The 15,429-nt window shown below is 36.7% G+C and overlaps 1 protein-coding gene across 1 annotated transcript; it reads left to right on the top strand.

Moving 5' to 3' along the window:
* Window positions 1-2,346: 2,346 nt before the first annotated feature.
* LOC100888882 (ubiA prenyltransferase domain-containing protein 1) lies at window positions 2,347-4,131 on the top strand. The gene has a single exon (XM_011666441.2). It carries the CDS (start codon window positions 2,727-2,729, stop codon window positions 3,741-3,743), a length of 1,017 nt encoding a protein of 338 aa, XP_011664743.2. The 5' UTR covers window positions 2,347-2,726; the 3' UTR covers window positions 3,744-4,131.
* Window positions 4,132-15,429: the final 11,298 nt, after the last annotated feature.

Raw genomic sequence — 15,429 nt, 5'->3', positions numbered from 1 at the left:
AAGAGCTCATGTAGAGGATGGGATGAATCTTGCATTATTTTATGAATCTTCAGTAGAACCTTCTTTTCATACAGAGCACCAATTGTGGGCAACTCTGTGTGAGTAATTCGCTGAGCGACTTTCCTAGCTCTATTAAGCTTCTTCACATTCTCATTTGACAGGTTCCCATACATGCACACGAGACTGAAAGTAAGGATACTTTGTAACAAACTTTGGTAGAATAGTACCAGGATGGTATTGTCAACTCGGAATTCCCTTAATTTCCTTAGGAAATACAACCGTTGATTAGCCTTTCCTGCGAGAACTTGTGAATTTGGATTCCAATTCAGTTTGTTGTCGATGATTGTCCCTAGATATTTGTATTCTGGGACCTGTTCTATGGGATGTCCATGGATAGTAATAGGCTCATGAGAATGTGAAGAGCGACGAAAATCAAAAATTATTTCCTTTGTCTTTTGTACATTGAGGATTAGATTTGATTGATCACACCATTCTACAAAACTCTGTACTTCTTGAAAGTAGTTCTCAGGCCCATGCTTTAGAAAGCCGCATATAGCTTCACTGGAGCGAAGAAAGGTAACATATAGCAAGAATCCCTATTCAGTGAAGGATTTATCCCTTTTATTATTAAAGACTCCCGACAAAGAATCTCCCCCCGCAAAATTGGAGAGAAAAAATGTAGTTTAAGCTTCTAACAACCTAGCCTATAATCTAGGCGGAGTGCCGAGATTTTTCCTTTGCTGCTATAGACTAACCTTAAGCAGAACGTCTGATACGGCGAGACTACGGACCGTGAGCCGCGCACCGCCTATAATCACTGGTCTAGCTTTAGTCGTTGTTTTTTTATTATCGACATTGAATCCGTGGCAGTTTTTCGTACGAAAACTGGCACGGATTCAAGGTCGATAATAAAAAAACAACGACTAAAGCTAGACCAGTGATTATAGGCGGTGAGCCGCTTCGCGACTCACGGTTCGTAGTCTCGCCGTATCAGACGTTCTGCTTAAGGTTAGTCTATAGCAGCAAAGAAAAAAGCTCGGCACTCCGCCTAGATTATAGGCTACTAACAACCACGCCCGTGGACCTTTTATCATTTACACAAAGGTAAAAGTGTATAGCAAGAATCCCTATTCAGTGAAGGATTCATCCTTTTTATGCAGATGCTTCTTCTACCATTCTTGACCAGAAGTGCGTTTCAAACTCAATGATATGGGCATCGTCCCATTGAATGTTGTGTCCAGTGTTACGGGTTTGTTTTGCTACTTGCTGCCTAATCTGAGGGCTCTGTTGTGCTCTTTAAAAAGAGGACACAATAGGGGCGGCGCAAAGGAGAATTGTTACAGTTTTAAAAAAAACAGAACCGCCAGTGCTTCCACTCGTTTAAATAGAGTTTCCTGAAAAAGAACACCCAATATCCTGGAATTTGAAAGAATTTTCTTAGGCTTTCAAAATGCCTCTTACGTGGATTTCTTATTTGGATGAATCGCTATGACGTTTTAATATATATCAATTATTGAGTGGGCTTATTTTGCTTTCTTATGGATCCATACAACATGGCAGAGCTTGAGGGGCCTGGCAGAGCCTTTTCAAGAGAGAAATTGTCTTTAGGAGAAAAAAAGAGGTTATTTCTAAAATGAAATGAAAGGGTTATTGACTTTCAAGAGAGAAAATTGTCTAAAAGAGAGGAAGAGAGGTTATTTCTAAAATGAAATGAAAGGGCTCTTGTCAAATAGCCCTTTCATTTCATTTTTTCTCTCGAAATAAACTCTCTTTCTCTCTTATAAACAATTTTATGAGATGGAATCTTCAATCTGAAGCCTTTTTGTGCTCTTTGAAAATGGCACACTGAATGGGGGCAGTGCAATTTAAATTTCAAGGGATGGATTAGAGTTTTTATCGCTCTTGAAAGTCAAATAGCCCTTTCATTTCATTTTAGAAATGAACTCTAATACATTCCTTGATATTTAAATTGCGCCGCCCCTATTGTGTCCTCTTTTTAAAGAGCACAACAGAGCCCTCAGATTAGGCAGCAAGTAGCAAAACAAACCCGTAACACTGGACACAACATTCAATGGGACGATGCCCATATCATTGAGTTTGAAACGCACTTCTGGTCAAGAATGGTAGAAGAAGCATCTGCATAAAAAGGATGAATCCTTCACTGAATAGGGATTCTTGCTATACACTTTTACCTTTGTGTAAATGATAAAAGGTCCACGGGCGTGGTTGTTCTCTCCAATTTTGCGGAGGGGAGATTCTTTGTCGGGAGTCTTTAATAATAAAAGGGATAAATCCTTCACTGAACATTTGCCCATTGTACCAATGGTTCATATCAGACGGACTCACCAGTACTTAGATCCATCGACCCCCTCCCCCTCCTCATTCCCATGTTGTGATTTGGAACAGACAGACAGAAGAAGAACAAAAAAAGATTTTAGATTCTCCATCTATAATTTTGTTTCTTTCTTTCCTCTCTTTCTTTATTTTTTGATTGGCGACACCACCTACATGAACGTCACACCTTAACGTCGCAGATTTTGGCCTCTACATTCATTCCTTTTCATTTGATGAAATAACGTGACAAATTACGTGTCGGACATCCTACTCATTGCATCTTCACGTATTTCATCATGATCGTTATACACAATAATCGCAAAAGCTGTCATAAGAAGTGAACTCCAATCATCCACGTTGTCATATTCTATCTCAAAAGCAACATTGGAAAAATGGAAAATCATTCTATAACTGCAAACTCTATTTTGAAGAATGGTGTCAGCAATGTCAATGGAGTTACCGGTTCTGCCGTGAATTTGAACGGTTCCGGGAAGTTTCACCAGGCGGGTGGACTCGGCCGCGGGGGAATACGACGTTACGTTCATGCTCTTCGACCGTGGTCATTCAGTGCCTCATTAACTGCTATGCTGCTGGGTTCCACACTGGCCTATAAATCCATTGGAACTTTAAACCCTATGGTATGCCTTGCTTCTTCCTTTGCAGTGCTCTTTGTCCACGGTGCAGGTAACCTGGTCAATACATATTACGATTACATGAAAGGTGTTGACAGCAAAAAGAGTGATGACAGAACTTTGGTTGACCACAGATTGGAGCCCAACACTGTTGCTACGTTTGGTGCTGTGCTCTATGCTCTCGGCTGTGTGGCTTTTGTTGTTGCAGCTGCTTTTTCTCCTGCAAAAATGGAACACATTGCATTGCTTTATTTTGGAGGTTTGTCCAGTTCTTTTCTGTACACTGGAGGAATCGGATTCAAATATCTAGCCCTTGGTGATGTGGTCATCCTTATTACCTTTGGTCCTCTTTCGGTCATGTTTGCCTTCGTCAACCAAGTGGGTCATCTCAATATCGTCCCTCTCCTATATGCCATTCCACTTGCCCTGAACACAGAGGCTATTCTTCACAGCAACAACGCTCGAGACATGAAAATAGACAAGCTAGCTGGCGTCATCACAGCAGCCATTTTGTTGGGGGAAACCGCTTCATACGCTCTCTACTGCTTCCTCATCTTCGTACCTTACATCACCTTTGCTGTTGTTGGAATGAACTTCTCTAAATGGCTCCTGATGCCAATGCTCACTCTTCCAATGGCTTTCAAACTTGAGAAAAAATTTCGCCAAAGAAAACTGAAAATGTTACCATATGAAACAGCACAGCTGAATTTATTGTTTGGTATGCTCTATGTGTTAGGTTGCCTATTTGCAGATAAGGAAAGCCTTCCTGGGTTATAGTATAGACACTTTAGACAGCCATCTGAAAAAAGGGATGATTTTGTTTTCTTATCATGTACTTTTATATGGCAGAGAAAATTTTGAAAAATCAGTATTGCTTTAACATTTACAATAAAATGAGATAATTTATCATGGTATGTGTATGTACATTAATGTACTTGTATCTGTTATATTGGTTGTGCTATGATTGTACATGTTTTAAACAATTGCTCATAGTATAGACTTGTATAATCAAAGTGATGTGCATGCCTGTGAAACTAGCGAAAAATGAGATTATATGATCTTTACTTTACCTTTACCGCAAATACTGGAAGAATGCTGAGACAGCAGTCAAGCTTCCAGGTCTATCTTCTTGGTCTATCTTCTTGTACTTGTACTCTTTAATAATAATTCTCATTATATGCAAGGTTTACTTCTTTACTTAACATTTCAATTTTCAAGTGTCATACTGTACATGTCTATGTGGGAACTGGACGGGGAGAAATGTGTAGGTCTCTGACATACATGTTTTCACATAACTCTCTCAATGAATATTAATTTGATTGCCTAGTTGATACCTTTATTAATTCCAAGCAATTCAACATATTTTGTTATGAAGATTTCTCATGAAGGCAATATTTATAAATTGAAGTGATTCAACTTTTTTATAGATTTTCTTTTCTCTTTTGCAATGTCTCAATACATCTATTTTGATATGTGACTAAAAAATACATTAAAGCCCACCTGTACTAATTTGGCCAGGAGGGATTAGACTACTCAGAGTGGTCACTGACAGGTGGCTATCTCATCCACTCATCTCTCATTAACATAAAGAGGATCATGGGGGACCAATGGGCACCGCTTAGGCATTGTTTTCTATATAGAGGGAGCAAGTACATTTGTAGCTACAAGTAGTAGAGTGGGACTTTAAAGTGTCCTAATCACCAAAGTTCATTTGCTCTGTATCATTTTAGGAGTTTCCTGTTGCTATACTATTTTCCAAATATACATGTAGAATGCAAATGGCTTTTTATGGTGGACAGTTGCTAAAATCGATTTTGATTTATCATTATTGATTTACCAATACATCTGTAAGATATTGCTAATTGAACTATACTCTCAGTAAACAAAGACAGGACTTGTGAGTACATGTACTGTAGACTAGCCAACCCAACCGTACATACTTGTTTATATGGCCCACATGGAAACCAAGTCTGACTTGCATTCCGTGTGCCGGTGTTATTTCTTTCTTCATACTAACTCGGTATTTCTGTGATTTGTTATGCTGATTGAAATGTTCTAGATGTTTTCATATTTATGTTTCTAAGGTGTTTGGGATCCTGTGAGGTGAAAACAGTATACTGGTAATCAAAATTATACATTGAATAACTGACAAAATAGTGGGAGTAGAAGGGGTGGGGGTGCATGGTTCTGGAGAATATTGTTTACCAATGTACATATTCATTGCAGGTATTCAATGTACACTAATTACTGTTCAAGGTGTTCAATGTTTTGTTTGCAATTAGGAGGGGATCTAAAAGCATAATTCATGTGCTCGTTTTAAACATAAACCCGAACAGATGAAGCAGAATCATTGTCTGATATTGGATAAGGGGGAGAGGTACATACATTATAAAACTTTCATATTGACTACAATGTACAAAAGGCAAAGTTTTGCATACATGTACAACATAAATTTGTTTACCAACGAATGCAAGTGCCTGCAAGAAATTCGATTAGGTAACTAAATTTTGATTACCTACTTCTTTTTTCTTTTTTCTGTAGTAGTGAAATGGATTGAATTTCATTTTAGTTGTAATATTTATTGCCTGCATATCGTAGCATGAAAATGTATTAGACCAGCACAGACCACTCTGTAAGACCATTATGTAATTTATCACACTGAAGAACATTAACTTCCAGACTGTTCCATGTCTTAGAAAGGACATTTAATTTCTACATAGTTTGAGTTTTAAGTCCTGCAAGGAGCAGTTTAATTGTTCTCCCAAGGGCAGAAATAGATCTTTTGTGGGATAGTGGGACGCATACATGTGCATGGAATAGGATGAGTCTGTTTGGTAAATAACTTCCAAGGGCAGAGCTACGTGTATTTTAAAAGTAACAGGAAAGGGGGTGACATGGACCCCCCCCCCCCCCCAACACACACATACGCACGCATGGCTCTGTCCTTTTGGATACACTAACATTATACTTTATATTGTTTTTCAATGCTCAGAAAGACTTACTACTTACATGTAAAAGACCAATACTGTGAAATTCATAGTATTAATCACAAGATTGACTGCAATTTTCATATGGATTTAAAAGTGCTCTTGAATGGAAATGTAGTGTATTGCATACAGATGTGCAATCACTGTTTGTGCAATTTAGACACATGTAGTCCAATAATATAAATTTTGAGATTATCCATAATTTTACTATCCAACTCAGAGCAAGAGGTAGTTTTGAAAAAAATAAAAAACTTAAAACATAATGTCAATGTTGAAATGCAATGATTAATTAATGATTGCAGTGTCAATATATTATGTTCTTTAGTTTGAAAAGCATTATAAGTTTTATTGTCCATTTTTTTTCTCATTCATGTTGCTGTTGTTGTTTTGATATACTTTCTGTCCTTAATGACCTTGCCATTGACATTTTTTGTACAGAACACTCATTGTAAATGTTCATCCATGACTCCATGTAATACTATTAATTTATGGTCATGTGCAAAATAGCAATGACACATGGTTAAACAATTATAGTGATCATTCAATGAACCATAAACTAGTATTTTAAGTTGCTTTGATTGTATATTTACAGAAGGAGTCTGACTTCATAGTTGCTTGATACGTGTATATGTATGTTCATGGGCCATTGCTTTGTAGCTGAATTGTAAAGGGAGGGATGAATGGAATGGTTATCATTATTTGATTAATGAATAATTAACCTATAAATTATTGATGAAAGTATATTTTTTGTGCATTATGATCAGTATCAACACAATATATGTTTAATAAAATGATGCACATAAATGTGCTGTAAAAATTAAAGACATGTAATTTCATTAATTCAATGCAACTAATTTCTTTATCCACAAATCATAAATGGATTTTTTTTTTTCTTTTTCCATGCATCATGCAGAAAATATATAAAGGTAATGACAATACAATCATTTTGATGTTGACAAAAATAGAAGAAGTAAAATGTACAGCCATGCTCCACAATGCAATTTTCTCCCCTCTCCAAAACTTATATTTATTATAGAGAGAGGGGAGGGGTTATATAAACTTGATGAATGATACATACATGTAGGAATATTGAAAAACAAGAATATTGGTAAGAGAGAAAAGAAAAGGAGAGAGAGAGAGAAGAAGATATGTAGGGAAGAGAGACAGAGAGACAGAGAGAAAGGGAAGGGAGACAAGGGGATACATGTACATGTACATGTAGGAACCAAGTTCAATTAAAACTTATTTGTGTCATGATATGTTGGGGAGGGGGAGGGTTGCTACACATCATAAAATTGTATATGGATTTTTAAATATTTTAGTAAATACTTTTCATTGTTCTGTCTGTCCCAATACTTGTTTCTTTCTTATTTCTTTCCTCTCTGTCTTTCTTTCTTTATTCCTCCTTCCCTGGATCCGCCAGAGTCCAGAGATACTATGAACCTGCTAGTAGAAATATTTTCTTTATACAAACAAATTGACAAATACATTTTATCTTACACACAATTGTAATTATCAAACTGTAGGCCTATGAAGTATTTTGTTTGCGTTGTATGTGTTTATAGAGCCTTCATATGCACATGTAGTCAGTTCGGTGTAAGGTCTGCCTGTATTGTTCTGATTCGAGACAATATGCCTAACACACAATCATGTTTCTATATGTTTCCCTGCCCGTATAAACAGGAACATACAGGAATATTAAATATCGGAAACGAAAATGGAATACGGTACATATACATGTACATGGATATGACCTAGTGGATATTTCATGCCTGTAAATTGATATTGTGCAAATGATAACTTACGGAACCACCATTATATTATTGCCACAGTTATCCCGTGTCACTATAGGCCTACAACCATTTTGTAAAATTTACTAGCTGTCAGGTGGGGGAAATATATTTTTAACATATTATGTTGACATTTTCTTTTGCCAATCCTTTCAAACAATATCAAAAGTATTTTTTGGAAATTCCTGCGGGAAGGTGCGACGATGCAGATCATTTGAACTTCAGATAAACCAGAGATCACAAATACCCCGGACAAATACATTTCTAATGGTCGATTGTTTACATGAATGACAGTCTGTTACAGGTCTTGTATACAATGCTAATTGTCTGACGTCTGGCGAAGCCATCTAGTCAGGCAACAGTGGCAACGTTCGCTACGCGATGCACTTCACAAACTTTTATTTAACAATACCTGTTGTCCAATTACGTGAATAGGTGTAACAAAAAATATATAGACAAAAATATAAATTGAGTTAACAAACACGAGGTCAAATCCTGTACAAGGATTTTTTGTTGGTCCACAGATTTTCCACCTGCAGTTGCTTAAATACGATATAAATCATATTTAATGCATATTAAATTTCATAAGAGATCCAATTATTTATAGTATCCGTTCGGGAGGGGGGTGAAGCCCTGTCTAGATAATTTAAGCCACTCCCAAAGAAATTATTGATTACAAATTAATTCAAGCGAGGCACATGTGGAAATTTATAAAATAAAACCAAGCCTTCTCCCCAAATGATATTCTTCTAGACCTACCGCTGTTCATGTTAAGTCATGGCTTCAATACAAGGGAGTAAAGTATATTTGCAATGAGGCAATTAAGAAAAGGAAAAAGAATAAGAAACCCCTATCAAGTTTGTTGATACGAAGGTTATTTTCAACTTTTTATCTGCCCCTTAATCAATTACTACAAACTTTTCGACCACATATAGTCTGAGCAAATAAATATCATCTTAATATAACCCAGAAATTATAAGAATAGCAAAGTGGCTGATAAGAGTAACTCTAATCAGTGCTAAATGTGTAATCAATGTTTCTAAAAATACTTTTCCTTGTTTTTTGTTGGAGATGGTTCAATATTCTATTTATCCTACGCATCATACCATCGATCTCACGTAGGCCTACGTATCATAGGTCCTATGAATTATCGGTTCTGGGAGGATTGTTCCAATATCACCTTCATTGAAAGGTTTATAATGTTCTTTGAATCAAATTTCCATGATTAGATGTATTTTTATAAGGGAAAGTTTACCCTGATATAGTTGGTTTTAATATTTAGCAGAGAAACAGTTCAGGGAAGATTTAAGCAATATCCGATTAAAAATAGCAAAGTTATGAATTTCGAAGTTGTCAACAGTGCCAAAATTGGCAACACTGTGACGTAATTTGAGCTCCTCTCCAATCTTGTCTGTACAGAAAATTTCACAAGATTCCATTTTCTTAATTATTGATGACGGAATAGTTTTGTTTCATACAGGGGATTTACAAAAAAATATTTGAAATAATTATATTAAGGGTGAATGGATGATTGAACATTTTCTGGAGGGAAAAAATAAACTTTTGAAGTTGTTTTAGTACAGCGCACATAGAGACATATCGTGATATGCGCTATATAAGTGCGGTATATTATTATTATTATTAAGTCACAGAGTCGCGATTTGTGTTTGAATTGATCGCACCTTTAAAAGTTCACAACTTCTCATTTCCCTGCTTCTATTAAAGATAAAGACGAGTTTTGGAAACGCCCCTCTCAAAAAAGAAATGGAAACTCTTATTACCAATCATGTGAAAGAATATGTTTTGACTAATACATGATGATACAAACAGTGGCGTAGACAGGTTCGTACACCTGGGGGGGGGGGGGATGACTCAGGGGCGGATCTAGCTTTTTGCTAAGGGGGGGGGGGGTTGACCAATAATGACAATGGGTGTTTATTTGAACCCCGTAAGTGATGTTTTCCTGGCATCTATTAACACAATGGAGACCATAAAAAGCAGTGCATGATAACGTCTTTTTAAATCAAGTAACAGTTAAATACACAGTTATATCCAGAGTTATCATGTGTTTGGTTAAGTTACCAGATGAGTTGAATATCTTCTCACAATATTTGCACTTGAAAGGGTTTCTCTCCAGCGTGCGTTCTTTTTTTCTTTTTTTTTCTTTCTTTTTCCCCCCCTTTTTTTTTTTTTTTTTTTTTTGGGCCGCCCAAGGGGGGGGGGGTTTAAACCCCCTAACCCCCCCCCCCCCGTAGATCCGCGCCTGTTTAATCTTGTGGTTATCTTGTGGTTTCCAAACCACAAGATAACCACAAAATACTTGTAAGATTTTCTTTTTTTACCGTCTGAATTGGCTTTCACCGTGTGAATGCGGCTAATAACAATAAACACATTTACAATAATGATGAGGATTATTATTATCATCATCCTAATTATTATTATTATTATTAATATTATAATTGTTATCATTATTATTATTACTATTATTATCATCATTATGACTTATTAAGTAAGCAAATATCATTCCCCAAAACCTGGGGGGGGGGGGGATGATTGTACATGCCATCCCCCCACCTTGTGACGTGGGGGGGGGGGATGCATCCCCCTCATCCCCCCCCCCCCCCGTTGTCTACGCCACTGGATACAAATTTTGCCGAGAAGCCGCTTACTAATTGATATATTTGGTACATTATTATATCCATTTGGACCTGATAGATATCGCGCACGTCTCGCGTAGTCCCATATAGGCCCTACATCTTGTTGTGTACTTTACCAAGACTGGGCCAAATTTCTTATCATTTTGATGATTCTAGATTCTTGCAGTACACATAAATACTTAGATGCTAGATGATCACCCTTATCTGATCGATTCCACAACGTTTCTTTTACAATGCAATCCCATGACCAGAACTGATCGTTATCTTTAAACCAATTTCATATTACTGTGATTTCCCCAGCTTGCAAACCCACTATGACCTTTCTAGTTTACATTGGCATAGCGCCATCATGGGTCATAAACTATTCAGGCCTCTCAGATCCATATTTGGATACATGTATTATATTATTATCATTATTATTATTATATCGTATATTATTATCATTATCATTATAAGGCCCTATGGATTTTCATGATTTTCTATCATTGCCCTAGATTGTTTATTTATTTTATTTCCGTCATATAAAAAGAATATTCACTGTTGGTCATAATGGTGGAATAATTATTTTTACCCCAATTTATTGAATGAATTTGACAACGATTTATTCCTAATAGATCTAGAAAATAGTGTACATTCTCAGATTTTATTGAATGACAATTGGGGAATGTTTGTTTTGCGTGACTGCTAAAGCATGTGTGTGCTACAATGCTAATCAACTAGGTGACCTACTTCCTTAAGTCATAACTGACAGTAATTGGGATTAATACCTCATATTAAAAAAAGGGCACTAATATAGCACATCGACACGGATTTGATCCTGAAGGCTCACAGTAACGAGGCCATTGCTTAGTTAATGAATCATGACTGTACGTAGCGGGCGCTAGGGTACGTCGACGCCCCCACACAAAAAAAAAAAAAATGCAATAAATTTTCAATAATTTATTGCATTTTGCCCCAACCCCCAACATTAAAAAAAATCTTCTATGTGGGCATACCTTGAACCATAATGCATAGCCCTACAGAGGAATTGTTCCTGTTGGGGACTTGGGGAAAAGTGGTAGTGAGCAATAATTTTGTATTTATTTTTTGGCCGAAAATTTGAAAATCGCAACCCTCCCCCCCCCCCCCCCCTTTCATCGCCAGGGGAGATATGACCAAACCTAGCACGATGAACAATCCTACATGATTGTGTATATACCGGTTTGATCTAGAAGAATAATGCGCTAGTCACATGTACTTCACGTGATGAAGAAATTCAGGGTAAGTTTGCACTGCACAACCACACCTTGTTGAAGAAGACTGTCATTGGTTAGAAAATCCTCCAATCATAGTCAGTCCCAAGAGTAAACGATCCATAGACCACGTGACCTTCAGTCATCAGAAGCGACGAATTTACATGTCATCCCCAGATTCAAGATCTTTAATTATTCGACGAATACCACAATGATAGACGGCTATGGCTACGTACATTTCTTTATTTGTCCTATATTTGTCTTTATTGATAGCCTCTCGAGTTTGTCATCAAAATGATATAGTGAAATCATTATTTAAAAAATTACTGAAATATAGTGTATAGAATTTCACTTTAAATTGATGATTGATACATATTTGGTCCTATTAATAAACGACACGTATATAATCATGGTAATATTGTGATATTCCTTTCGCAAGGTGAGAACCGCGCTATACATCGATCATAATAACAGAAAATACAAGGTTTATTTGTGACGTAATAGCTAATAATTTATAAGCTTATGCATAAGAATAGCAAAGATATTAAAGATAAACTCCAGTACTGGTAAAAAAAAAAATAATAATTCTCACAGAATCAAACGAAACTTACACTGAATGTTCAAGATTACAAATAAATGACATGTGCCAAACAATTTTGGAAGAAAATGCATACTGGCTGAGTAATGAGCATAAACGACAAGGAATACTAGCCCCGACACCATGTGTGTTGTCCCATATATAGCTTTCTATGTGAGTGCTTGTTACTTTACCAAGACTCGGTCAAATTTATTATGATTTTGATGACTCCAGAACCTTGCAGTGCACACCAATACTTACATGCTACATGATCAACTGTTTCTGATCCTTTCACACGTTTTCTTTCACAATGCAATCGCATTACCAGTACTAAAGTTTATCTTTAAGACAATGATGAACAAAAAATAAAAAGTTTCATAAACTCATATTTTCACCACAAATCCGTTATTTAAGCTACATACAATATATCAAGTAATGCAAACTCAGAACCAGTGGCGTAGCGCAAGTCGATCCACCCATGGAGGGGGCATTTTAGTTTCATGGAGGGGGGGGGGGGGGGACTCACTCAACAAATGGTATGCAAATTTGCTTGCCTCTGAAGACGGGAGGGTGTGGCAGGGGATCGCCTTGATACAGTTGGTATAAGAGAGTACAGCCCACCAGGCATACAGCCCCGGGAAGGCGCGCTGGTCACATGCACTTCACGTGATAAAGTCCGACAATATTATCTACAAAGATAATATTATCTGCCTCGACTTGAAGAAGATGATATTATCTGCGTTAAATACTGACGAAAAATATTTTTTTGTTGTTGTAGGATAGGCTAGTTGTTTTGTGTATCAGTATTTTTTCTTTTGTGTATGCAAACTTCAATATGAGTCGCAATAACTGGCATCAAGAGATCTGGATTTTTGTTAATGAGAGAAAAAAAAAAGAGTCAAAATTGTGAGTGAGAGAATAATGACTGATGATTGTGCAAAATGATGGAAATGAAGTGTACAATGATTGGGTGATAATTAATCAATAATTATAGTGTAGTGTGATATACAGCGTGCCACGGAGCGACTGTTGTGTTGCTTGTTATTTGATAACGTGTACTGAGGGTAGATTCTTTTATCTTAACCGTTTTGCAAATGAAAATAATGCCCAACAGACGTGAAATTTGATTTCACATTTTCTAACCAAATAATGAACCAAAATTTTGTTTGCAAAATATATTCCTCATTGCGGATATAGTATCGAAAATAATATCGCAAGTGATATTCGTTTGTCTTGCAATGTAAGGTCAACAAGGGATCTAAGAGATAACGACGCTTCGTGCGCCGCTGCAACACCTCGATAAAAATTTGTTTATTTTGAAAAGATATACTGTAATTTTTCAATTTGTTGGCAAACAATCAACTCATTAATAAACTATTGCATTGCAAAAAAATTGCATTAATTTTTTGACAAGTTATCGTCAGGAAAATGTTAACAAACCTTTGACCATCTTTTACCTTTTTGGCAAGAAATATTGAGACCGAATAAAACGTCTGATTCATCATTTTTTTTTTGTTGGGGAGAAATCTTGTCAATATTTGACAACGTATCATTTCTTACATCCCTTTTTCGGCGCAGTATCTGAAGTTGTCTATCAATAGAACCTGTCAATCAAAACCAAAACAATGACATTTGACGTTGGCTGCCCTGATGTATCTTGTAACAGCATGTTTTCACTATGTTTTCCTTTACATGAAAATTCTCATGAACTTCGTTCGGGTGACTACCGATTGTGATGTGATAATGGCCGAGCCAAAACTGTCAACATGGCACTCTTTTGAAAGTCTGATTTCATACTCACCTGTTTGAATATTATTTGTATCCATTTATTTAAAAAAAAACGTGAGATTTACAATAAACATTTCATGTTGTTTCTGTGATAGTTGCTTCAACTTAAAGTGGTAGAAATCTTAGGTTAATGTTTATAACGTTATGAAACTCTATACTAGTTTAACATAGGGTGCTGACTTATGGAACGCCTATCGTCATGCTTTTCATTCCGTATGATTTACTGTCATTATGTAACAAGCTGAATAAACGAATTGAATTAGGTCATGACGAAAACGAGAAATTGGATTTAGAATCACTTGATTTCTGTTCGTTCTTTTCAGTTACAGGATTATGGTTCAATGTTTAAACCTAGACTAAATAAGTATCCTTATATAGATTATAAGCCTTTAATAGGCATTATAATCAATTATGTACTGATCAGAGACTCAGCTTCATGGGCCAAATGAAAAGAGAGAATGAGAAAGAGGAAATGAGAAAAGAGCGAGAAAGGAAAAAGACAGGACTCACCCATTTCACCCTCTCCTAATCTGAGACTGAGTGAGACCGGTGCCCCCTCCTCTCCCCCCCCCCCCCCATTATGCTAAAGTCGACTCGCTCTGCCTCCACTGGTTCGGATCTTGCATGATTTGATATGACTGTATGTACATGTAACAGTACTATAGAACGAATCTCGCACTCAGAGATTTGACGCTATGAACATAATTTTGTTTCATTAAGTATTGTTCATAAAACTTGTACATTCCCATAACTAAGCCTGTCAGCGCTGCTCAGTGGCTGCCGGGCTCACGATCAATTGGGCAAAAAGAATTTCCGTTTCGGTTTAATAAAATTTGGAGTGGACTATTAGGCTATTATTATTATTATTAGTAGTAGTAGTAGTAGTAGTAGTAGTAGTAGTAGTAGTAGTAGTATTACCATTGCTATTCCTTTACAATTGCACACTGTATTTAGAGTTTACATCACAATGTACCGCGGTACTCACTTTGCAGAAATTAATAATGCACTATTATGATAAAGAAAGTATTTCGGTATTGGTTTACAAAGCTGAAGCACAGTGGTCAAGGCAAATCGTTTACTGATTAACAACGGCAATAATAATACGGTATTCTCAGGGTTATGCTTGATTTTGAAGGCAGAATGAGCGATTTGAAACGCTCATCGTAATCGCAGCTACACGGTGTACTGTTTATGCTCACTTCTCTGGCTCCTCCAAGCAATTCTGGCTGGGTGGCCTTGCAGCTGGATTTGCAAACCTGCACTGCGCATGCTACGTAGACCCACTAGAGGCTAATGCGTTGACCCCATTTAAACGCGTTTACAAAATGATTGTGCGGATATGCCTTCCAGAATCGACGATCCAAAACGCACCTTTTTGTGAGTTTACGATCGGCGTTTTTCTGTGATTCTGCAAAAATGAAAAAGGACGCAA

The sequence above is a fragment of the Strongylocentrotus purpuratus genome, unplaced genomic scaffold (genome assembly GCF_000002235.5).
Source record: "Strongylocentrotus purpuratus isolate Spur 01 unplaced genomic scaffold, Spur_5.0 spur5_scaffold_16, whole genome shotgun sequence".
In the NCBI taxonomy this organism is placed as follows: Eukaryota; Metazoa; Echinodermata; class Echinoidea; order Camarodonta; family Strongylocentrotidae; genus Strongylocentrotus; species Strongylocentrotus purpuratus.
Note: the sequence above shows the minus strand (reverse complement) of the source record. Positions and strands in the feature narration are given on the sequence as shown.

Coding starts and splice junctions, on each gene's coding strand:
- LOC100888882 (XM_011666441.2), top strand. CDS start 2,727: ATGGAAAATCATTCTATAACTGCAAACTCTATTTTGAAGAATGGTGTC.